The sequence below is a fragment of the Notolabrus celidotus genome, chromosome 4, assembly GCF_009762535.1.
Source record: "Notolabrus celidotus isolate fNotCel1 chromosome 4, fNotCel1.pri, whole genome shotgun sequence".
NCBI classification, from domain to species: Eukaryota; Metazoa; Chordata; class Actinopteri; order Labriformes; family Labridae; genus Notolabrus; species Notolabrus celidotus.
In genome coordinates this window covers 34,065,951-34,089,754 of record NC_048275.1, presented here as the reverse complement: position 1 = coordinate 34,089,754, position 23,804 = coordinate 34,065,951, and the positions used below count along the sequence as shown (strand labels likewise).

Below are 23,804 nucleotides of genomic sequence, written 5' to 3'. Positions count from 1 at the left end.
TTAAAGCATGTTCTCCTCTTCCTGTTCATCAGGTATAATCTAGCTTGCCATCGGCTGGAGACCCTCTTGCAGAACATTGACCTCCCGCCCCTCAACAGCGCTAACAATGCTCAGTACTTCTTACGAAAACCAGACAAGGTGGTGGAGGAGGACCAACGGGTCTTCTCAGCCTATCAGGACTGCATCCAGCTGCAGTTACAACTCAACCTGGCTCACCATGCCGTCCAGCGTCTGCGTGTGTCACTGGGTGCAAGCCGCAAGTCTCTCCCCTCAGCTGGAGCTCCAGAGGCCCAGGAACTGGTTCACAACTCCTCCACAGAGCAGCTTAGGACCATCATCCGATACCTGCTGGACACGCTGCTGGGCCTGCTGCACTCCAACAATGGTGAGTAGGGCACTGGGGATTCCTGGATGATTGACAGTTGCTTTCCTAGCATTGGTAATTCCCTCTTCATTCATTATATGTGTCTGTTCATGTCCAGGCCACTCGGTGCCCTCGGTGCTGCAGAGTACCTTTCATGCCCAGGCCTGTGAGGAGCTCTTCAAACACCTTTGCATCAGTGGGACTCCCAAGATCCGTCTTCACGCCGGCCTGCTGTTGGTGCAGCTGTGTGGAGGCGAGCGCTGGTGGGGCCAGTTCCTCTCCAACGTTCTGCAGGAACTTTACAACTCAGAGCAGCTGCTCATCTTCCCTCAGGACAGGTAGAGACGGGCAGATGTGAAACTATGACCAGACGTTCTTTAACAACATTTGTCCATTTTAAATAACTCTTGAGATTTTCATTCTTTACAACCTATTAGATATTGTTCATTTTTAAGTTCTCAATATGTGTACGAGCATCCTGCACTGAGACATCTGCAGAATGATGGAGTGTCGTTTAAAAGTCGAGGGCTGTTTCTGAATTTACCCTCTGAAGGGGGCAAGGTGTTTCAGATATGTTTTTAGTTTTGAGTCTTTATTTGTGATCGTGAGTTTGTGCACTTCTTCTGATTTGACAAACATCTCTGCTAAGATGCTCTTCCAAGATTATTTCCAGGCAACAGAGAGTGCTGAGATAGTGACTGAGTATTTTCCATCTTGTTCCATCTCAGGGTCTTCATGCTCCTGTCGTGCATCGGCCAAAGATCTCTCAGTAACAGCGGAGTGCTGGAGGGCCTCCTGAACCTCCTGGATAGTCTGCTTTCTCCACTGCAGCAGCCACAAGCAGCCATGCAGCGCAGGACTGAAGGTAAGACTTATAAGAACATAGCAAAGCTTTTCACACGTCACTTACAGAAAATTGATTGATCTATACATTTGAATTCAGTTTTTTCACAGATTGAAGTAAAAGACGTTGTGTATGTTTGTGTGTTTTCCAGGTGTGTTAGATATCCCCATGATCAGCTGGGTCGTCATGCTGGTTTCCAGACTGTTGGACTATGTAGCCAGCATAGAAGACGAGGCCGCAGGTGGGAAGAAGAACCTTGCAGGAAAGGAGCGTGAGAGAAGTTATACAGGTATTTACACAAACGTCCATCAAGTGTAAAGATTTCCCTTTAACTGACTTCAAACTTTTTGGTAGTGTTGAATGAATGCTGAGTGAAGTTTTTGATGTGTCTTTCAGGTATCCAGTGGAGCTTCATCAATAACAGCCTTCAGTCTCAGAACTCCAGCAGGTCAGCTAAAGGCAGCAGCAGCCTGGATCGACTCTACTCCCGCAAGATCCGCAAACAGCTGGTCCACCACAAGCAGGTAAATGTGTCTCAGCCAAACTCCAGACTCTACACATTCATGAAGGATGTGCCTCATACAAAATGTAAATCAAACTGTTTAAGTCTTAATTAGTTCCAAAGTGTGCCCATCTCCTGATGCTGCAGCATGACATGTGATTGTCTTGAATGAACACTTTTGCAGTGCTTCTATTTATCATGCCCTTTTTATTGTAGCAGTTAAATCTATTGAAAGCTAAACAGAAAGCTTTGGTGGAGCAGATCGAGAAGGAGAAGATCCAGAGTAACAAAGGCTCATCCTACAAGCTGCTGGTGGAGCAGGCCAAGCTCAAACAAGCCACGTCTAAGGTGAGCAGTTCATCGTGCACTACACAAGTAGTAAGATACACAACAGCTGGCATAGAAAACAAGTCAGCAGTACCTGTATCTGTGTGTTATGTTTATTTCTAGTTAACAGATTAAAGTCCAGACCATATCATTTTGTTTATTCTGAAAAAAACTTTGTGTGATACAAGTGTCAGATTCAGGGAAGGACAAGATTTGGTTGATAACCCCAAATTAGCAAATGTGGATGTCTGTGTCAGTGTTCCTAAAGGAGATGCACACTTGGACTGTTCTGAAGTGTTCAATCCGAGCCGGATCAGCAGCTTTTCCAGAGGTCTTTGTTTTAGGGCTTCCAAAACAGTGGAGTAACATGGACACAAGGCATGAACCAATCAGAAGTTAAAGTTATCAAAACAACGAAGTGTTCATTTTTAATCACTCAGTTTGTGCAGCAGAGAAGCAGAAATTCATCAGCTCTTTTTTTTCCTGCTCTTGTGTTTGTCTGACTCCCCCACCAATCACAGCAGAGATGATTGATGCCTGAAGGGTCAAGATGCACTCTTAACACTGTCTTTGCAAACATATGTTGACATTTGATGGAGCTGTTTAATGAATATACTCTATCCTCTAATATACTAAATATATGTATGTCTGATATTCCTCCTCCAGCACTTTAAAGACCTGATCCGTCTGCGGCGGACAGCAGAATGGCCGCGCTCCACGTTGGACACCGAGTCCACCACAGCCAAAGAAGCCCCAGAAGTAGAGCCGCTGCCCTTTACGCTGGCCCATGAACGCTGCATCTCTGTGGTGCAGAAGCTGGCCCTCTTCCTCCTCTCCATGGACTTCACGTGTCACGCTGACCTGCTGCTCTTCGTCTGCAAGGTGGACATCTCGCACCTCTACACGGACTTCTCAGATCCCGTCACCTCTAAGTTCAGATAAACAAATAAACAATGTCCGTTATCTTTCCCTCTCAGGTCCTTGCTAGGATAGCCAACGCCACAAGACCCACAATCCACCTGTGTGAGGTTGTGTCTGAGCACCAGCTGGAGCGTCTGCTGCTCCTTCTTGTTGGGACAGACTTCAACCGGGGGGACATCTCCTGGGGGGGCGCCTGGGCTCAGTATTCCCTCACATGTATGCTACAGGACATCCTCGCAGGTGTGTTAAGTTTGCTTGTTGTTTTGTTTCATTTCAGTTTGACTTTTTAAGCAGACTGACTGATGTTGGATCAGTCTGGGAAATGTGTTTGTTTTTCATTCCGGTGTCAGATCAGCATATTTATCTGAAGCCTTTCTTAATCCTTCCAAATGTTAGACAAATACTCAACAGAAGAAATGACAAGTCTAGTTCTGCTTGATGTCAACATTTAGATTACTTTTCTCTATAACTTGATCAATAACTCGAGCAACACTTAACCCATCAACTAAGGCTGATGCTGCATTCAAATGTAATCGTGTGAGATAAAGTGTAAACGTTGTCATCCCTGCAGGTGAGCTTCTGTCTCCCGGCTCTCTGGACGTCATGGATGAGGTGGCGGTGGGTGAGGAGGCAGGGGCATCGTCCTCCTCAGCGGGAGCCGACTCGGATGACTCCCTGCCCCAGCCGGCACCCATCCCCCTGGTCGAGAGCATCGACGAGGCCCTGGTGCCTGATATCATCGCAGGTACTGCCGGGAGCTCCTCAGTTTTCCAAAGTGCGTGGGTAGCCCCGTCTGTTCTCCACTCTTCCTCAAACACAACACAGACACCATTGTACACTCTTTATTATCACTATATGAAGTTACATCTGTGGTAAACCTCTCCTCTTTTTCCCATAGCTGCATGGTCACTGTTTTTCTCCACAGTCTGAGCTGATGTGTGATATTACAGTTGTACTTTTTTGGAGTGGGAGTTCAAACATGTGGACTCAGTGTTTAGATAACAGTCCTTTAAGGTGTTTTTTGACGGCAGGAACTTTACACTTGAACTGCGTGCTTTTCGACCGGAGTAACCAGGGTCGAAATTTAGTTCTGGGGTAGTTAATCTCCCCCCTGAAAAACCCCTGCTTGGGTGGTAGTACTTTTCAAAAGTCCCGGGACTTTCGGGGGGCAGGGCCTGCAATGCTGAACGTGTCTGATTGGTAGATTAACTGCAGCGTTTTTACTCCGCCCTCCGTCCATAATGACATCACACATCTGTGATGTCAGTAGTCTTCTCTCAGCCAACCGGGAATGCGTCTCTCCCGGTGTTACGGTTTTAAAAGTGACCCTGTAAACTGGAGACCTTCAGCTGAACATAACGGTGTTTGTGGAGTTAACAAACTTGTTGAAACACAGAGGGAGTTCCTCGGGAATGCAAAATTTCCTCATCTGATATTTAAGAGATAGAGAGAGATATTCTTATTCTTACAGCAGCTTACAACACGGGACAGGGGAATACAACAATGTACTAACATAGTTAAAAAATATAACAACAATAGTAATAGTTAATAGTAATAGTTAATGATCATCTAAAGACGTTTGGGAGGGATGCATCCTGGTGAAAGTCTCCAGTTAACAGGGTCGCTATTTAATCCAAAACACCGGTCGATCTCTGCCACGGCTTACTAAAAGACCCCCTTGGTCGAAATGCACTGCGTCTCTTGTCTGGACTCTCACTCCACTTTCAGAGTTTAGGAGCTTGTAGTTTTATCGGCATTAAAATTGCCCAGTAACGTGCCACAGAAAGAGCTCCTCTCACTTGTATGTTTTTACTAGTGTGCTTGCTTGGCAATATTAAAGCTGTTTTTATTATCTGAAGGTGCTCCACCTCTGTCATCTTTGGAAAAAGATAAAGACATAGACTTTGACTTGCTACAAGACCTGATGGATGTTGATATTGATCCTTTAGATATTGATTTGGAAAAAGATCCACTCGCTGCCAAAGTGTTTAAGGTAAGTTGATTACAACATCTTATTCTCCTCTTTAATGAACTCTCTTTTTACTTTCAGTTACTTTTGTTGTGATGTTGTTGTCGTTCATTGAAGCATCTTTTTTTTTTGTCACGCTTTTTTTGCAGTTTTGTTTTAAAACTATGACTTTATATCATAATCTCACACTTCTGGTTTAATGTTTCTGTTTAGTCCTAAAAAGTTCTGTTTCCTAAAAATAACTTTGTTATACAATATCAGACTGTATACAAAGTCAATGTAGACACTAAGTGTCAGACTACAGTTTTGAAACCCTGAGCATTTCAGCTGATTTGGTCAAGAGAGGAAACGGACAGTTTGAGAAGCAAAGTTTTTACATCATAGTTTTGGTCAGGCAGGAAACAGACTTTAAAGAAAACGTTCTTTTATTATCAAAATGATCAGCAGACTTCTTCAAGTGTTTTTAAACACCTGAATTGTGAACAAGGCATTTTTCAGGTTGATATGATAATGACTTGTAGATCACAAGTGGAGCAAAAGCCAGGTTTTGAGGTCCTAAAGCTGCTTAATACAGGCTTCATTTTCCTGAAGAAGAATTCAATCCGGCTTTTCAAACAAGAATCTTATATAAAAGTCAGAAGTCTAGCTGGGAGTGGGGTCATTTTCTCATCTAGTTTCATATAACACAACATTTCTCCTGCATGGAGTTTACCCTGTTTTCCTTTTTAAAAGAGGGCAACTTTAAGGCACTGCAGCATTGGCCTAACTTTATGACCCAGAGGCTACATCCCTCTCTACGTGCATTTTATGGCCTACATTTCCCTACTGCTGTACTGGCCTGAAAGAACATTCAGTTCTGGAGTAAAAGATGTAAACATTTGATGAAGCGACTTCCTAAAGTCTTTCTTTATGTCTTAGTTGAAAAGAAGTTGAGCCCATCACTGAGCTTTAAATGTTTCCCCTTAGAGCTGACCTACAGCACAGCTTCCTATAGTTTCCTACTGAGGGGATTTCAAACCTTTTTGTTCATTGACTTGTGAACTATTAGAACAGAGATAAAGCTAAAAGTGCTCAATGTGATTGAAAGTCAAACTTGAAAAACTTCCAAATGATTTCTTAATCAGCCCACTAAAGACAAAAGACTAACCTGCTGTTAAATCTGTGATTATAAAGTTTAGATGTTTTTTGAGGCTCTTTTTGAATTTCTGTTATTAAGGAAAGTAGTGTGAAACTTAAGACTTTGAGTTCTTTATCATAATCCAGGGATCTAAAACTGATCTATTGTTTCTTCTTGCTGTTCCTCTGTCATGTTTCACTCTTCCTCTTCCTTGTGTATGTTCTCAGCCTATAAGCAGCACCTGGTATGACTACTGGGGCACGGACTATGGGACGTACGGGTACAACCCGTATGTTGGAGGGGTTGGTATCCCGGTATCCAAACCTCCGGTTGCTGCTGAAAAGCCCGGATCTCAGAGTCTGTCAGTGTCCGTGTCACAGGGTGAGTGGTGGCTGGATGTTTTTGAGTCTTTATCTCTCTCATTGAACATTTTGATGTCTTTCAGTCTGACCTTTGACCTTCTGTTACACAGCACTGGATGCCCGACTAGAAGTGGGGTTAGAGCAGCAGGCTGAGCTGATGCTCAAGATGATGGCGACTCTGCAGGCTGACTCTATTCTCCAGGCGCTCACCTCCAGCTCATCAACAGGTGAGGACTCGAACAAAGACACGATGATGTGATGAAACAAACAGAGTTTTCCCTCGGCCTTCATCAACCAAAAACATAAAGCATCAAACAGTCTGCGTCTCAGTCCCTATTAAAGTTTATAGAAGTCTTCTCTAAGTATCCAAATGTGGGATTTTCTTTGCTGTCGTGTTTTTCAGTGAGCCAGGCGTCCAACGGGACTGATGACTCCCTGCTTAGAGCACTCCATGGAGGAAGCTCTCCTCCTGTTGGCACCCTGATGGTCCAGGCCTCATCCATTCCAATGCTGAGTGCCTGCTTCAATAAGCTCTTCTCCATGCTGCAGGTCCATCATGTACAGGTCAGTACACACATGAACATATACAGACCTCATGATGGCTGACTCGTGTTCTCAGTGGAGGGACTTACTAAAGCCTCGACTGTGTCAGGAGGTCATCTGTTCAAAGTTTTATGGGAGCTATCAGTGCAAACTCCAGGTCTCGTATTTATCCAGATGCTGATTCAACTAATCCAGGACATTACCCGTGTTGTTTTGAAGCCAGTCTTCTGGGGTTTGAGTTTTTCCATGCCCTCCTGCTAATGAAATCATAGTTCTCTGGCATACTTAAAGGGAGCTTTCCTTCAGGTGAAACAGAGCTTCTGCCTACATCATGGATTAATCCCCATTTTAGTAGCACACACAAATCACTGCAACTCTAATACCTACAATGTTTTTAAATTTGATTTGATTTTGTTCCACTTTTGGGATCAAATGTGTCCCAGAGACTCTGTAGAAACAGTGACAAGTTAAATGCAGATGTCCATCCATTCACTTTCTTCTACTTAATCCAATTAATCCAGAGTTGGGTTGCATAGAAAACCTCAAAAGATGCCTCCCTAGATGCTTGATCACCTGAACTGGCTCCTTTAGATGCAAAGTCTAACAGCTCTACTCTGAGCTCCTGACCCTATCTCTGAGGCTCTAGCCACCTTTAAGAGGAAACTCAATTCATGCGCCTGTATTCTCGATCTCATTCCTTCCGTCATTACCCAAAACTCATGAGCACAGGTGAGAGTAGGGGTGTAGTTCAACTAGTTTATCAATCTACAATCTAAGCTTTTCCTTCAGGCTCAGCTCAGTAATAACCCCCCTGTCAAACTCAAGATCTATTTCACCCTGACTCATGAACAAGACCCCAAGTTACCTACTTATAGATACACTATGCTTATAGATTATTGATACTTCTTCACTTGAGGCAAAGACTCGCTCCATGAAGTCATTTCACTCTGTTAGACTTGATGTTCATACGTTCTGTTTCTCTTTCCGACTTCACACTCCATGAATGCTTGTCCTGGATCAAAGTCTTTCTTACACAGTAACATGTTTTAGATTTTGATTACATTATTTTATCCTGCAGGAGCATGTGTTCATGTGTTCATGGACATAAATCAATTCAGCATCAAGACAGTTTAATTCTATGTATACTAAGGGTGCCGTGTTAACTTCATCCAGTGCCTAACAGTTCCTCAGAGTTTACGAGGGGAACTAAAAAGTACTCTTCCTCTCTTAGCTGGAGTCTCTGCTGCAGCTGTGGCTGACCCTCAGTCTGAACACGTGCTCTGCAGGCACTGAAGAGGCCGGATCAGACATCTTCATGTTCAACGCCAGCAGAGTGCCCACCATCCCACTCAACCAAGGTCAGGACCCCATCACACCTCAATACAGCTGCACACACTCAGTCTGTGGACTAGTTTTTAAAATATTTTTACTGTATTAATAACGTTTTCTGTGTGTTTGTGTGTTCAGCATCTATCAGCAGTTTCCTAACGGTGCTGGCGTGGTACCCCAACACCTCCCTGAGAACGTGGTGTCTGGTGCTGCACTCTCTCACCCTGATGACCAACATGCCAGCATGCGGTTAGTCCTCCTCTCTCACTGTGATGGATCTGTTACATGTTCACCTGTCAGACAGTCAGTATCGCTCTCTTTACGTTTATACAGAGTTTGTTTCAGGAAAGATCTTATTGTTGATCATAACATACACAGTACACTTCTGATCTGGACATGGTTTGTGACTATGAAATAAAATGATTATAATAAAGGTCTTCAGAGCAGAATATAAAGATTAGATGAGTCTTAAAAATCCTTTTGTATTTCTGTGTAATGTTGCTCAAAAACATGATCAAAATCATGACCTGACTAAAATGTAAATGAGATCAGAAACAGTCTGATCATCAATTCTGGGGCTAAATTTTTTTGTAAATTATGTGACATTAAATCAAAGTCAAGTGAGTTAATGTGAAGCATTCTTCCAAAGTTGAAGACTACTTTGGTAGTCTGCTCACAAGTACATGAAAGATGTTTTTTAATCTATTTGTACAGTGCCACTTCATAACTGAAGTCATTTCCAGACACTTTACAAACAGAGCAGGTCTAGATTGTGCTCTTGCTCATACTTTGAAACACAGACACCAAATGAATATAAACTAGGGATGTAAATTTGAAGTATTGAAGTAAATTTTGAAGTTTTCCATGCAAAATGTGTTTTTTTCCCCCTGAATCAAATTTTCCTTGACGACAATGTATATAGCAGACAGTATTGAATATCTACAGATTATATTGAGGTGTTCAAAATGTTAAACACGTTGAATATCATCATGTGGAGTAGGCTCATTATCTCCGCGGACATACAGTCCTAAAGTGAAGGATCAGACTTCAATTTCAGACTCACAGTGTCCAGTTTTCGGTCTACTCGGTCTTATTGAGAAAAATAAGCATGTGAATGTGGTCAGGTGTCAGACGGGAGTGCAACCGAGTCATAATCAGAGACCTGTCACTCAGCCGCAGCCCCCGGGCTTAGGGCCTCTGCTGTGCACAACACCTTCAGTCAGCTGATTCACATCCAAACATGCTTTAAACTTAAAACACCTCCCTGATAGATGAACCAAATATGAGACCACATGATGTTTGTTCAACGTGATATAAAATCCAAACAAAAAATGTGTTTGAGTAAGTTCTTAACAATCAATGAATCGATAGTTGATTAATTGTTGACATCCCTAATACATACATATTTATACTTTAAATGTCCAGATTATTTTGGTACTTTGCAAATAAAAATGTGACCTTTTGATGCAAGAATGATAAGTCAGTCCACTTGATGAAGCTGATCTGGTCCCAGGTGAGGTCAGTTGAGGTCAAGACCAGGGTTAGATAAATCAGCTGTAAAGTCATTTGTTTGTATGATGTGTTATATTTCAGCAGATTTTGATATCGTTGTCGGTCTGTCCGTCAGATGTTAGATATATGTGATATACATATGAACAAACTGCTCAAAGTTTTTCACATAACCCAGTGTTTATATCACAGTTAATTGATGAGCTTAATGCCCACAGCTGAAAGACTGATAATAAAATCACTTAGTAACTCTGAGGACTTTCAATGTTTGATGTTAAGGCAAGGCAAGGCAAGGCAGCTTTATTTGTATATCACATTTCATACACTAGGGCTACTCGATGTGCTTTACATTAAAACATTAAAAGCATTTAAAGGGGCTGACTGTGTAAGATAGAAATGTATTCTTTGCCTTTTAAAATAGTCTGAATCTGAATACTGAGCTGTTTCTTTTCATTGAAGGACTTTAGTGACTTTATTTATTTATTTATTATTTAAAAGGACCATGCATATTAATTAACACTTCTGTAAATATGCCAGAGTTAGCCAAAAGGCTTGTTTACATCCGTAGTACCTTGCCAGATGTTAAAAAGGCTCCCTAAAAAGATCAAGATTAAACAAAGATAAAACAGAGTCAAATAAAATCAAAATAAGAAGGTAGAGGAGAAACCAAAACACAAACAAACAAACAAACAAACAAACAAAAAAGAGAAGAAAAGAAAAGTACAGATACCACCATACGATTTAAAAAGTGACATAAATCTATCCAGTATTTGTTTGTCATCTCAGGTCTTTGTAGTCGATATCTTTATGAACGTCACTCTTGATGTGTTCAGTGATTTATTGTAAACCTGTGTTTGAACTCTCAGCCTCCAGTAACGGGATGAACTCTCAGGAAAGCACAGCCCAGCAGATGGTGTCTGATCCCACCCTAGTTCACGTCCTGGTGCGCTTCCTGTCTGGCACCAGCTCCAATGGGACGAGCCAGCACAGCTCTCAGGTGGGACCCACCGCCACCCAGGCCATGCACGAGTTCCTGAGCCGCCTGCAGGTCCACCTGTCCTCCACCTGCCCCCAAATGTTCAGCGAGTTCCTGCTGAAGCTCATGCACATCCTGTCTACAGAGAGGTACGAGATCTCAGGGAGTTTCCAGCCTGTTATTCATTTCACAGGATTCTAACTGATGAAACACTTCCATAACTCATGTTTTCCTACGATGCTTTAGGGGTCCGTTCCAGGCAGGCCAGGGTCCACTGGATGCCCAGGTGAAGCTGCTGGAGTTTACTCTGGAGCAGAACTTTGAGGTGGTGTCTGTGGCCACCATCTCCTCAGTCATTGAGTCCATCACATTCCTGGTTCACCATTACATCACCTGCTCCGACAAGCTGGTCTCCCGCAGCGGCTCCGACAGCTCTGTGGGAGCACGGGCGTGCTTTGGCGGTCTCTTTGCAAACATTATCCGACCAGGAGACGCAAAGGCCGTGTGTGGAGAGACGACACGCGACCAGCTGATGTTCGACCTCCTCAAGCTGGTCAACGTGCTGGTGCAGCTTCCTCTGTCCGGAGACAGAGAGTTCAGTGGACGGCTGCCGCCGGCTGGCAGCGGAGCAGCTGATAGCAGCGCATCAGACGAGGAGAAGGTCTGTGGCAGCAAGGAGAGTGTGGCCGGTGGATCCACGTCCAGTCAGGGTCCCCCTGCAGGTGTGGCTGACCTGGTGCTGGCCAATCAGCAGATCATGAGCCAGATCCTGTCAGCGCTGGGTCAGTGCAACAGCAGTGCCATGGCCATGATCATAGGTAAGATCAACAGACATCAGTTGCTGTCAGTCCTAACGAGGGTTTCAGATTACAGTTTAGGTTTTTCCTGTGGGTGAGTTTGTGAAACTTAACTTGTGGGTCAGCTGTCACCTTCATGAACCAGAGATCAGTAAAGGTCCAGATGTTCAGACGTCATCTCTCCAGCTGTGAGCTCACACCTCCTCTCTGTTCCTCAGGAGCCAGCGGCCTCCACCTGACCAAACATGAAAACTTCCATGGGGGCCTGGACGCCATCTCTGTTGGCGACGGCCTGTTCACCATCCTCACCACGCTCAGCAAGAGGGCCACATCGGTCCAGGTCATGTTACAGCCCATCCTCACATACATGGCCTGTGGATACATGGGCAGACAGGTGAGTGTTGTTCTGTGCTGTGAGGGCTTTGTTGATTTAATGTCAGTTCTGCAGAAACTCAAACATGTGTCTGTTGTAGGGGTCTCTCTCCACCTGCCAGCTGTCTGAGCCACTCCTGTGGTTCATCCTGCGAGTGCTGGACACCAGTGAGGCTCTCAAGGCCTTCCATGACATGGGTATGCATACTACACTTGTGCTTCTTTGCACTGAATGCACCTTTACAGCTGTGTGGCAGCAGCAATGATATAAACTGGATATCTCAGCTTCACCTGGAGGGACATTTATCAAAGGTTGTTTTCTTTTGTGAGAGCAACGCCATCCACCCTGAAAACCTTGTCCTAATGAAGGACTTCTCATGCCTTCACTTGGTTAATCGGGTAGTTTTATCCCTGCACTAGCAACAGTTTAAATGCTGTTTTATGAGAAACACTGGAAACCTGTCCCAGTTTTTTAAGAGCTGTGGTCTTTGAGAACATTCAGCCTGATTAAAACGTCTGTCTTCAGATTGTATCAGTCTCTGGGAAGTTGTACTTATCTTGAACTGTCTTGCTCTCTATCAGGCGGTGTGCAGTTGATCTGTAATAACATGGTGACCAGCACCCGGGCCATCGTGAACACAGCACGCAGCATGGTGTCCACCATCATGAAGTTCCTGGATTCAGGTCCTGGAAAGACAGCGGACGGAAACCTGAAGGCCAGAGTGATGACGTCAGAGCCGGACAACGCAGAGGGACTCCACAACTTCGCTCCTCTAGGTGTGTTTATTTATTTCAGGCCACTCCTTCAAATCCTAAATGTACAGCCTCTCATCATGACAGCATTTTCATCAACTCTCCTAAATGATCTGTGTTTCAGGCACCATCACATCCAGCAGCCCCACAGCCCAGCCAGCAGAGGTCCTCCTCCAGGCCACGCCCCCACACCGCCGTGCCCGCTCAGCAGCCTGGTCCTACATCTTCCTGCCAGAGGAGGCCTGGTGTGACCTCACCATCCACCTCCCTGCTGCCGTGCTGCTGAAGGAGCTCCACATACAGCCTCACCTCGCCTCTCTCGCCAGTGAGTCGACCTCAGCTTACAAATGAACTTAAAACAAGGCTGTTGAGCATTTCCCTCTCTTTTTGTGCAGCCGTATAATTTCTTTGTTCCATCTCTCCAGCCTGCCCATCCTCGGTGTCCGTGGAGATCAGTGCTGACGGGGTCAACATGTTGCCCCTCTCCACGCCAGTCATCACCAGCGGCCTGACGTACATAAAGATCCAGCTGGTGAAGGCGGAGGTTGCGTCTGCTGTTTGCTTGAGGCTGCACAGGCCTCGTGACGCCAGCACCCTTGGCCTGTCTCAGATCAAACTCTTGGGGCTAACGGCGTTCGGTAACACCTCTTCCGCTACTGTCAACAACCCCTTTCTGCCCTCTGAGGACCAGGTCTCTAAAACCAGGTACAGAGCATCAGACTGGACTGAGTATGTGTCTGCTTGTCAGTGAGATGGATGTAACTGTTCTTTCTTTTCATACAGCATCGGTTGGCTGCGTCTTCTCCACCACTGTCTCACTCACGTCAGTGACCTGGAGGCCATGATGGCCAGTGCTGCTGCACCCACTGCTAACCTGCTGCAGACCTGTGCTGCTCTGCTCATGTCACCTTACTGCGGCATGCACTCTCCTAACATCGAGGCCGTGCTGGTCAAGATAGGGCTGCAGTCCACTCGCATCGGGCTCAAGCTCATCGACATTCTTCTGAGGAACTGTGCAGCCTCTGGCACCGACCCAGCCAGTGAGTCACACGCGGCTGCATCACTGGAGAGTGTTAATCACAAGCAGCACATCATTAGACCTGAAAAAGCCTGAAAAGTAGCCACATTTATTGCCTTTAGAGGTCCTTAAATTAAGTTCTGATGAGTTAAAGACTTTACAAGGGCATATTTTAGATGTTTGTTCAGCCCAACAAGTCATCAAAGGATTTCTTACAGAAAGTCCTCTCAGAGAATGTGAATATTTCTATCATTTTCATTTTCATTAAGTAGGGTAAGACATTATTTGATTATTAACTATAGGCAGCTTACTTAGAAAAGTTTATACTTTAGAGCCTTTAAATCAGGGCACAGCAGGTCAGCTGAATATGCCAAATGTGAACGACTGTTAAACGTATACAGAGAATGAAGTTTCCATTCCCTTTTGAAGAATGTACTTCTCTGTATTTGACTCCTTATCTCCCTCTTTGCTTCTATCGTTGAAGATTTGAACAGCCCTCTGCTCTTCGGGAGACTGAATGGCCTCTCCTCAGACTCCACCATCGATATATTGTACCAGCTGGGAACCACACAGGACTCTGGAACCAAAGACAGGTACATCAGCATGCTTGTTTCACCTTGACTTAACCATCCTTACGTCCCCCTCAATCAGAATAACAACCAATGTGGAACAGTTGTCTAGTCAAGGTGAGTTTCCAGACAGACTCACGTGCCGATAGTAAAAAGTGTCCTCTCTCTCCCCTTGTCTTTTTTACTGTCTTCTGGGCTCGTTTGTTGCATATAAATTCTAATGTGATTCTCACACTGAGGGACTGAGGAGGTGATGCTGTGTTTCCTAAATTGTGTGACAAGTCGTTGAACAAAGTTTGTCTGTTTGTACCCTCAGGATCCAAGCTCTGCTGCAGTGGGTCCACGACTCTTCACGCGTAGCAGCCCACAAGATGAGCGGCCCCATGGGGTACATCGGTGCTGGAGCCAGCTCCTCCTCCGCCTCATCCAGGGAGTACGGCCTCCTCATGCCTTCGCCGTCCCACCTCCACTGTGTGGCAGCCATCCTGTGGCACAGCTACGAGCTGCCGGTGGACTACGACCTGCCTGCCCTGCTCAACAGAGAGCTCTTTGAGTCAGTCCCTGACTTTTTATAACACTTTTCATACAGACATACAGTAGTGATCTAACATTAGAGTGGATGGAGGGGGTTTTCTTTTTATGTAGTAAAGTACTGCACATATAATACATTCTCAGTTCACGCTGAACTGGAAATTATGATCATTTAAACCTTAAGCTTCTTCCTTTTATAAGGCGTTTTTCGACCGGAGGAACTTTACCCTGGAACTACGTGCGTTTCGACCGGTAGACCCAGGGTCTAAATTTAGTTCAGTGGTAGTTAGGTCCCGGGACTTTCAGGGGGCAGGGCCTGCAATGCTGAACGTATCTGATTGGTAGATTAACCGCAGTGTTTTTATTCCGCCCTCCGTCCACATTAACATCACACACATCTGTGATTCACTTGATTTCTCTTTCTTTCATTAGTTTTTATTTGTTCTGTCTTTTTTGTATGTGTGTGTACTTTTCAAAAGAAGAAGCTGTGATTCTCTTGATTTAGCAGATTGTAACAGTAGTCTTCTCTCAGCCCACTGTGAATGCATCTCTCCCGGTGTTACGGTTTTAAAAGTGACCCTGTAAACTGGAGACCTTCAGCTGAACGTGTCAGTGTTTGTGGAGTTTACACAGCTGTTGAAACACAGAGGGAGTTCCTGGGAACGCAAACTAGTTTAGTTTTCATTAAGATTTCAAAATATCCTCATCAGATATTTAATGATCGTCTAAAGACGTTTATGAGGGATGCATCCGGCTGAGAGTCAGCAGTTAACAGGGTCGCTGTTTAAACCAAAACACCAGCAGATCTCTGCCACAGCTTTTTTCAAAATGGAGTCTGATTAAGAAATTATGACTTAAATGTTCAGGAACTACTTTGATAGTTTGCTTTAGTCGACCTGCAATCTAATCCAGATTTAAATATTTCCACTTCAGGATTATTGTTCTTGTTAATTTGTGTTACAAATATGATTTGGGATCAAATCAAAGCCACAAACAAACCAAAATCAGACAATAACACAAACACTAACTGATAGAGGCACCAATAGAAAAGCTACTCCTTCGTTCTTAGCAGGGAGATCCCTGATTTGTCAATGAAGTCTGGTGGCTTCAAAGAGTGATTTAAAAGATGTTAAGACAATATAATCTGAACTCAACAATCAGATCTGTCCTTCGGGATCCTTTCCAGAATGTTGTCTGACACTTCATGTAATCGTGCAAATGTCAAAAAGAAGCACTTAAATTAGGCCGACTCGATCAGGCTCATCTCCAAAACTCTTTGCTCACAGAGTTTGTCATAAAGCACCCAGACTTAAGTTTTTAAATCCTTCATGTAACATCAAAACTCTCACAAGCAAGAACAGGTCGTTTCCACTGATGCTAGTTTTAGAAAATGAACCTATAGTTTTACGAGATGATTGATGATGATTATGTTTCTTAGGACACATCTGAGTTAATATAACATTACTTTCTGAATCATGTATAGTTTACCCTTTTTGTTCCCATGAAGGAGTTGGATATAGCTTTGTCAGCATTTTCTCTGCACAGAATATGAAAGCATAAATTCATTATCTTGAACTAAGTTGTTTATTGTTTCTCCTTCAGGCTGCTGTATAACTGGTCCATGTCGTTGCCGTGCAACATAGTCCTGAAGAAAGCTGTGGACAGCCTGCTGTGCTCCATGTGTCACATCCACCCCAGCTACTTCTCCCTGCTCATGTCCTGGATGGGGATCGTCTCGGCCCCAAGCGCAAGTCACTCACAAGCCCAGCACCACCGCCTCTCCATGACCGATGACGGGAAGAAGCAGCACGACGCCAACACCAACGCTGCAGGACTCACTGACGACTCCAAGCACGCAAGGCCCCCTGTCAACCTGTCAGAGTCCCAGCTGACCACGCTGGCTGCTGCCTCTCAGTCTCCAGGAGCCATAGAGCAGCTGCTTGACTCAGGCCTGCCCTCGCTGCTGGTTCGGAGCCTGGCCCAGTTCTGTGTCGGCCTCCTGGCCAGCGCTGACCTCCCTCTGCCTGCAGCTCAGACTGAGAGAAGACACCATCACCACCACTACCACTCGTCCTCCTCTTCCTCACACAGCCGGCCTCCTCTGGCTGCAGAGCTGGCTGCTCCTGTGCTGCGCTTCCTGACTGAAGTGGGCAACAGTCACGCCATGAAGGACTGGTTAGGAGGACCAGAGGTGAACCCGCTGTGGACAGCACTGCTGTTCCTGCTGTGCCACTCCAGTGCCAGTTCTAGTACCAATGCCAACGCGGGCTGTCAGCCTCTGGGAGCTGGATCTGCAGCAGGACCCCCTCCACCCCAGCCTTCAGGGTCTCGCTTCTCCCTGGCGTCTTCAGGGCAGGCAGGAGGACTCACCACACAGCAGAGGACGGCTCTGGAGAACGCCACCGTGGCCTTCTTCCTCCAGTGTATCTCCTGCCACCCCAACAACCAGCGGCTCATGGCACAGGTCGGTTTCTGCACCCCACTACATCTAAACCATGAAGGCCAACCAGTAACCACTGCACGGGTTTTGACATTTATGATACAACATTCCAAACAAAGCATTAACCATCACCACTTCAAATCATACAAATCTTATTTTAACTTAAATGTCTGCCTCTTCTTCTTTTCTGTGATGTTGTCTGACACTTTGAACATTAATCTGAGCCTGATCTGGCTTTTTCACCTGAGATATGAAGTTCTAGCCATTACAGCCTCAGGGCTGTGTAAAGCAATGTCTGTGGTAGTTCCAAAACCCATAAGTCACTACCAGTAAGATTTAAAATACCAGACTTCTCTTTTAAGGCCTTGGTTGTGTCATTTAGAGACTTTAAATTTAGATCTTCTTACTTGTCGTTCTCCATGTTAATGTCAGGATTGTGTTTCCTCATTGCAGGTTCTCTGTGAGCTCTTCCAGTCTGCGCCTCAGAGAGGAAATGTCCCCATCTCTGGAAACATCTCGGGCTTCATTCGGAGGCTTTTCCTGCAGCTCATGCTGGAGGATGAGAAGGTCACCGTCTTCCTCCAGTCCCCATGTCCGGTGGGTAACTTTTCTGCTTTTTCATATTCCTGAGATATGTTCTATCTCTCTTCCAGGTCGATTCGATCAAGTGTGACATACAAAGCCTTGCAGTGCCTACTGGCTCAATGTAGTCCCTTAATCTATTTAAGAGTAGAAAACAATGTCCCTACAGGAGCTTCATTAATGTCATCAGTTAGCTGAATGTTTGTATGAACCACTTGATGCTGTCATGACTTCAGGAGCATTTAGGAAGAGATTAAGAAGAGGTCTTCACTCTTTCCAAACACGTCTAGCTTCAACCTTTTGTAAGGGTCATCAGATGATCCAAAGGAAGCATCAAAATCAAAGCCTGTCATGCTCTCTGGGTGATAGAAACATAGACAGCTAACATGTTGTAGAGCACAGGCTGATGGCCAACACTGAAATCAAGAGATGAATGTAGTACCCAGCTGTGACCACAGGGGGGCAGTGCAGCAGTATGACCCAAACCTCCTCTCCTCTCACAGTGACCCCTCAAACTGATACATGCTCGGTGAAAGCGTCCTCATTGACACGTTAATGATCAATATTTTACACAGCTCAATGATTAGATGTCAGAAAGGCTCTTTTCGGACAGTGTGGGTGTGAGTGGAGGTGTGTCTGGGGGCAGGGGCTTGAAAAATTGGTTTTAATTACCCAAAGAAAACCATTTTCATATCCTTGCTGTCTCATTGTTCTCGGTATGATGGGCTATTTTTCCTCCCTGCCCGCTGGCAGACGGTACCGTGGTCAGCAAGGTCGTCTGGTCGGTCCAGACCAGGCATTTTAGCAAACACTGTCAGACCGTCCTGACACTCCAAAGAAAGTTTCTCCTTTATGTGGTGACCCCCCCTGATCTTTCTTTAGCACACTATAATATTACAAAGAAGAAACGTTAAAATCCCAGGAAGGACATAAGCACGAGGCTAACAAGGAGACACCTGTAGGCTGATAGAGGAGTTTGTCGTGGCACTGAGCTGAGAAAAGGAGAGAGTAGGTGAAGCTTCATGTTTAACAAACAAAGGATTTTTGAATAGCAGAAACTCAGAGACCAGTCCACTTAATGAGTGTTTAAGTGTTCAGTGTTTGTCCCTTCTTTGCACTAGTCTACCCCTTTGTGAAAATACCTGAACACCTACTTTATTAGATGACTATTAAACTTTGAAATAAAGGCGTGGAACTCATTTTCAGAAACAGGACTTCAGATCGAATAGGAAACTTCAGAGAGATAGTGAGAGACAGAGAGAGAGATTTGGGAATTATATTGGGTAAAGGGGTGCAGGTCAGGGGGGTCTCCTGTCTCTGGCACTGATAATTAGGGGGTTGTGTGCTTAAAAGTTTAGGAACCCCTGAGAATCTCAGGATGATTAGGCCCTGATATTTTCAAGAACATGCCAGTTTAACATGCACCTCACAGTGGAAGTTTTCTCTGTGGGATGTGCTCTCATGACTCAAAGCATTGTTTGAGGAGGGGGAGTGACTCAGAGTGCAGCCAGCCTGAACACCAACAATGTCCCCACCCCTTTCCTACCACTTGCTGTGAATGCTCCTTACTTTTACTTTTACTTATCCTGACTTCTTGCAGAAATGTTACCAGGGAGCTTTTAGGACCGTGTTGTAAAACATTCAGTTGTTTGAATTCACTTCATGCTGCTCAACCAGAACATGGGGAACAGTTGTCAGGAGTTCAGTTCAATGTGTCAAAACAGCTTCTGTGAATCTCTCAGCATGAAGCTCCTGAGTTCAGCTCACGGAGCCGATCAAACATGAACTCTTTGTCAAAGTGTAATTTCAGATATAGTTTGATATTTGTTTGATCATTTCAGTCTGATTGTCTGTGTCTAAATGGTTTCATCCTCCCTCCACAGTTATACAAAGGACGCATCAATGCCACCAGCCATATGATCCAGCATCCCATGTATGGAGCAGGTCACAAGTACCGCACCCTCCATCTGCCCATCTCCACCACGCTGGCTGAAGTCCTGGACCGGGTGTCCGGTATGTTGAACTTTGAACCTTTCATTAGAACAGGCTGCCAAACATCACAAAGAAAGGCTGATTCACTCACAGGGGGAATAAAATCAACCACCAGTTCATGAAAAGGAACGACTCGTCACACAGATTTAAAAAGTAAAGTCTCTGTTCAGAGTTTCCTCAGTGTTTGTAAACGTAGCTGACCAGCTGGGTGTGTGTGACGGCTATTTACTCGTCTCTTTAAATCAGATACCTTCCTCTGTTTGTTTGTTTTCCATCCTTTATTTTGACTTTGATCTGATTTTTTGGTCTCACAGCAGAAAACAAGATATCAAATAGAGCTATACTACAGAGTAGACGATGTATGATGGAAAGTTTCATCTGCCAATATTTACTAATGCCAGTATCACTCTGCTAAGCCCCTCCCACCAAATGATGCTAAGGTGTTAAGGCTCTGTTTAGTCAACAGCCGTGGGTGATGCTTATTTTTTTTTGGATCACCTTCAATGAGAGAAAGAGAGGAAGTGAGAGAATAAGAGAGTTCAAACATGTTTCTGAGGGAGCAAAGAGACAGACAGGTTAAGGAAAAGGGAGAGGGAGTGAGAGAGAGATAGACAAGGAGGAAGATAGAGAGAGGCAGGTAGTGAGAGAGTGGGGGTGAAAAGAGGACGGAGGAAGAGAGAGGGAGTAAGAGAGAAGGTGTTAGAAAGAGAGGGAGGGAGTTAAAGAGAGAGACACAGAGGAGGAAAAGAGAGGGAGAGAGAAACAGAGAGGTGGAGAAGGGTTAGGAACTGCACCAGCAGATAGATTTAACATTTAGATTTAGATTTAGCATTTGGATTTAACATTGATTTTAACTTAATATATTTTTCACAACCAAATTAAATATAAAGAAGATCACAAATATTCTTCTAAATGTGATACAAAAGTGACTTACAAGGAGCCTTATGAAAAGGGACAGCTGATCATCAAGTTCCAGGTGGAATTCCCAGAGAAACATTGGCTCCCAGAACATCTCATGTCCCAGCTGGAAAGACTGCTCCCTCCCAGGGATGATGTGATGATCACTGATGACATGGAGGAGGTAGAACTCATTGAGGTGGATGAGCAGTCACAAAAAAAAAGATACAGCAGGGAAGCTTATGAGGAGGATGAAGAAAGTCCCAGAGGCAGAGTTCAATGTCAGACTCAGTAATTTTGTAGAGCTAAATGTGGAGAAATGTTGCTGTTATTTTCAGTGTGCACAACTTTACAAACAGCGCCCCATATGTGATGGGCTGTTTCATGTGAGCTGATTGGTTGATTCAGAGTTTTTTAAATAAAACATAAAGGAGGGGGCGCTCAGAGGGACGGATCACACATCAAATATCATGTCAGTTGAATATTGTCAGGAACATGCAACAACTTTAAAATTCTGTTTTCAAATCCACTGTAGCTTTAACAAACTACATCTGTAACCCCTCTGTAGATACTTTACTCTCTGCTTCTTAATTCATGTTATTTCAGTACAAAGTAACAAACCATACACGGGTTCAAACTGTGATTGTGTGATACTGTGATTGTGTGATACCGTGATTGTGTGACACTGTGATTGTGTGGTTGTGTGATTGGGTTGGCTGCGTCTTCCAGAGAGATATTTGCAGCCGATGTGGGTAAACGTCTGCACCTCCCTGTGAGTGTGAGAGTTCACAGCAGCTTTCACAGTAAATCACTATCAAACACTGTTTTTGAAGCTTCACTTCAGCCTTCATCAATATTGTTTGGCCCACAGCTGCTGTTTGTGTAGTTGTGCACACAGCAGGACACAATCAGGGCTAAGCAGGGTAAACCGGCTGCCTGTGCTCAGCCTCCCCGCTGCAGCTCCTGATCCCTTTGGTTGTGTGTTAAATTTTAAACTCTGTTTGGACGTTAATGTCTTGTGACAAGCTTCTTTAACAACAAGCATGAAGTGTCGCACTGCACCGCTCAGCCCGTCTGTGAACGTGGTTTCACTGATGTTTGAGATTTGATCAGATTCTTGGAGTTCAGTGAAATACGAGCGAATCTCAACAAATCAGAATATCATGAGAGTATTCAGGTTTCATAATTTGATTCAAAAGGTAAACTTCTATCAATCATGACATGTAAAGTACAATAATTCAAGCTTCATTTTGTTTTAAATCTTGATGATTTTGGCTTAAAGCTGATGATAATCAGAATTATTTGAATATTCTGAGGACATCTGTGCTTGTTGGCTCTTATGCTCTCACACCAGCCTCAGTCCACTCCTCCAAAGGTCTTGAATCCACTTTGCTTGACTCTGAACAGCCAGACATTTGATCGATGACCTTCAGCAGCTTACCCTCCATGTGACGAGCGTCGAGGATCGTCTTCTTGACAACTGTCCAGTCTGCAGTCCTCCCTTTGACCGTGGTTGTGTGTACTGACATAGACTGAGAGATACACACTATTTACATTATTCAAAGTGTAATCTAACTTCAAATGAAATATTCAAAAATTTAGAGATTTAAAACAAATATTTTGAGTTGTTTGCTATATATATATTTTTTTTTTTACGTAACATTTATCAGAATCAGAAATACTTCATTTATCCCGGGGAGGGAAATTCAGGCATGACAGCGTCCTTATAATCAGTATGAAAGAAAGTCAAAATATTAATAGAAGATGGAATAAAATAGAATAGAATAGAATAAAACAAGATAAAACAGAATAGAATAGGGTAGAATAGAATAAAATTATATAAGATAAAATAAAATAAAATATAATATAATATAATAAAATCATATAAGATGAAATAAAATAAAATATGATATAATAAAATAATATAAGATAAATTAATAATAAAGTATACACAGAAGCGCAGAATAGTTAGAATAACCTATGTACAAAAGCACTGGGAATGAAGGAGATTTATATTCAAGGATGTTAATGTGGTAAGGATATTGCAGAGTGAATGTATTATTTATTTCACCAGGAGAAAAATCTCTGAGATTAAAAATCTCTTCTTCTTGAGTGTTGTGGCAAAGTTAGGACAGTTACAACATTTCTGATGGAGAGGAGAGCAGCCATTCATACTTATCAGAATTAAAATAATGACATGCTTGAAACATTTCAAAATGTGTAATTATTGTAGATAATATATTATATTTTGACTATCTGGATGAGCTGTTGGAGAATTTGGACTTGTTCACAATGCTCTCCTTTGTTGAGATGCTCCTGTAGATCATCCGTTCCTAACAGTGCTGGGCTGTGGTGTAAACACCGAACTCTCAGGGTTTATAACACACACAGATTCCTTGATAACTTAGACAGTTTCCTGAACACAAGCAGGTCTTTCTGTCGTTGACGTCACCTGTTTGTGCTCCATCGTCTTAAAAACTGTTTTAAATGATTGAGTTTTCCTCCGGCCTGATCGATGATGTCACTTTGTCCTCGTCAGCAACAATCCAGCGTGTGTTTGATATCTGTGGTTACAGAGCGGTGCAGCAGGATCTGTGAGGGAGCAGATTCACCAAACTGTGAAGAAACACACAAACACTAAAAATGAGGGAGGGAGGGAGGCGCTCTGAGCTAACCATGTTCACTGTATCCATGGCAACTTTGCACTTCTTTTTTTCATCACTCACTACAAGGCGGGCACAAAGGAGAGAAAGTCTCTTCACATATTAACCCTTTCAGAAAATAGAAAAGAGGAGTGATCAAATCAAAGCAGGGACTTATTTATTTACTTCAAGGCAGGATGAGTCAGAGTTGTCGTAACACCGGTGTTGTGAGTTGGTTGTCAGAAGGTAAATTGTTGCTTCAACTTCAGCACCATTTGCAATCAGTAGTTGAATCTCTTAGTAGTGTTGTAACTTTTGTAATACTGTTAAAATGACAGGAAGTAAAAAGGACTCATTTCTGGCTCCTTTTATGTCATCGTCCGGCTCAGTGGTGAGGTCACACCTTCGTCAGCTAGGAAGAATGTAACACGCAGTAAATTCACACAAT

General features: G+C 43.9%; 1 protein-coding gene across 9 annotated transcripts in view; it reads left to right on the top strand.

Annotated features, from left to right (window-relative positions):
* The window catches only part of birc6 (baculoviral IAP repeat containing 6), a 137,812-nt gene that overhangs the window by 33,751 nt on the left and 80,257 nt on the right, over positions 1–23,804 (top strand). For 4 of the 9 annotated variants that reach the window (XM_034682615.1, XM_034682616.1, XM_034682617.1 and 1 more), the window contains exons 29-56: positions 33–385; positions 483–702; positions 1,093–1,229; positions 1,360–1,497; positions 1,605–1,732; positions 1,927–2,058; positions 2,704–2,919; positions 3,015–3,198; positions 3,530–3,733; positions 4,818–4,951; positions 6,272–6,425; positions 6,517–6,633; positions 6,810–6,970; positions 8,181–8,307; positions 8,417–8,527; positions 10,654–10,912; positions 11,010–11,581; positions 11,779–11,954; positions 12,034–12,130; positions 12,515–12,709; positions 12,810–13,010; positions 13,111–13,390; positions 13,469–13,725; positions 14,188–14,296; positions 14,589–14,825; positions 16,406–17,267; positions 17,697–17,840; positions 19,709–19,838. In XM_034682615.1, coding sequence (XP_034538506.1) covers positions 33–385; positions 483–702; positions 1,093–1,229; positions 1,360–1,497; positions 1,605–1,732; positions 1,927–2,058; positions 2,704–2,919; positions 3,015–3,198; positions 3,530–3,733; positions 4,818–4,951; positions 6,272–6,425; positions 6,517–6,633; positions 6,810–6,970; positions 8,181–8,307; positions 8,417–8,527; positions 10,654–10,912; positions 11,010–11,581; positions 11,779–11,954; positions 12,034–12,130; positions 12,515–12,709; positions 12,810–13,010; positions 13,111–13,390; positions 13,469–13,725; positions 14,188–14,296; positions 14,589–14,825; positions 16,406–17,267; positions 17,697–17,840; positions 19,709–19,838 — 6,035 coding nt within the window. The remainder of the gene's footprint in view (positions 1–32; positions 386–482; positions 703–1,092; positions 1,230–1,359; positions 1,498–1,604; positions 1,733–1,926; positions 2,059–2,703; positions 2,920–3,014; positions 3,199–3,529; positions 3,734–4,817; positions 4,952–6,271; positions 6,426–6,516; positions 6,634–6,809; positions 6,971–8,180; positions 8,308–8,416; positions 8,528–10,653; positions 10,913–11,009; positions 11,582–11,778; positions 11,955–12,033; positions 12,131–12,514; positions 12,710–12,809; positions 13,011–13,110; positions 13,391–13,468; positions 13,726–14,187; positions 14,297–14,588; positions 14,826–16,405; positions 17,268–17,696; positions 17,841–19,708; positions 19,839–23,804) is intronic. The other 5 variants (XM_034682619.1, XM_034682618.1, XM_034682613.1 and 2 more) reach the window with 4 other exon arrangements.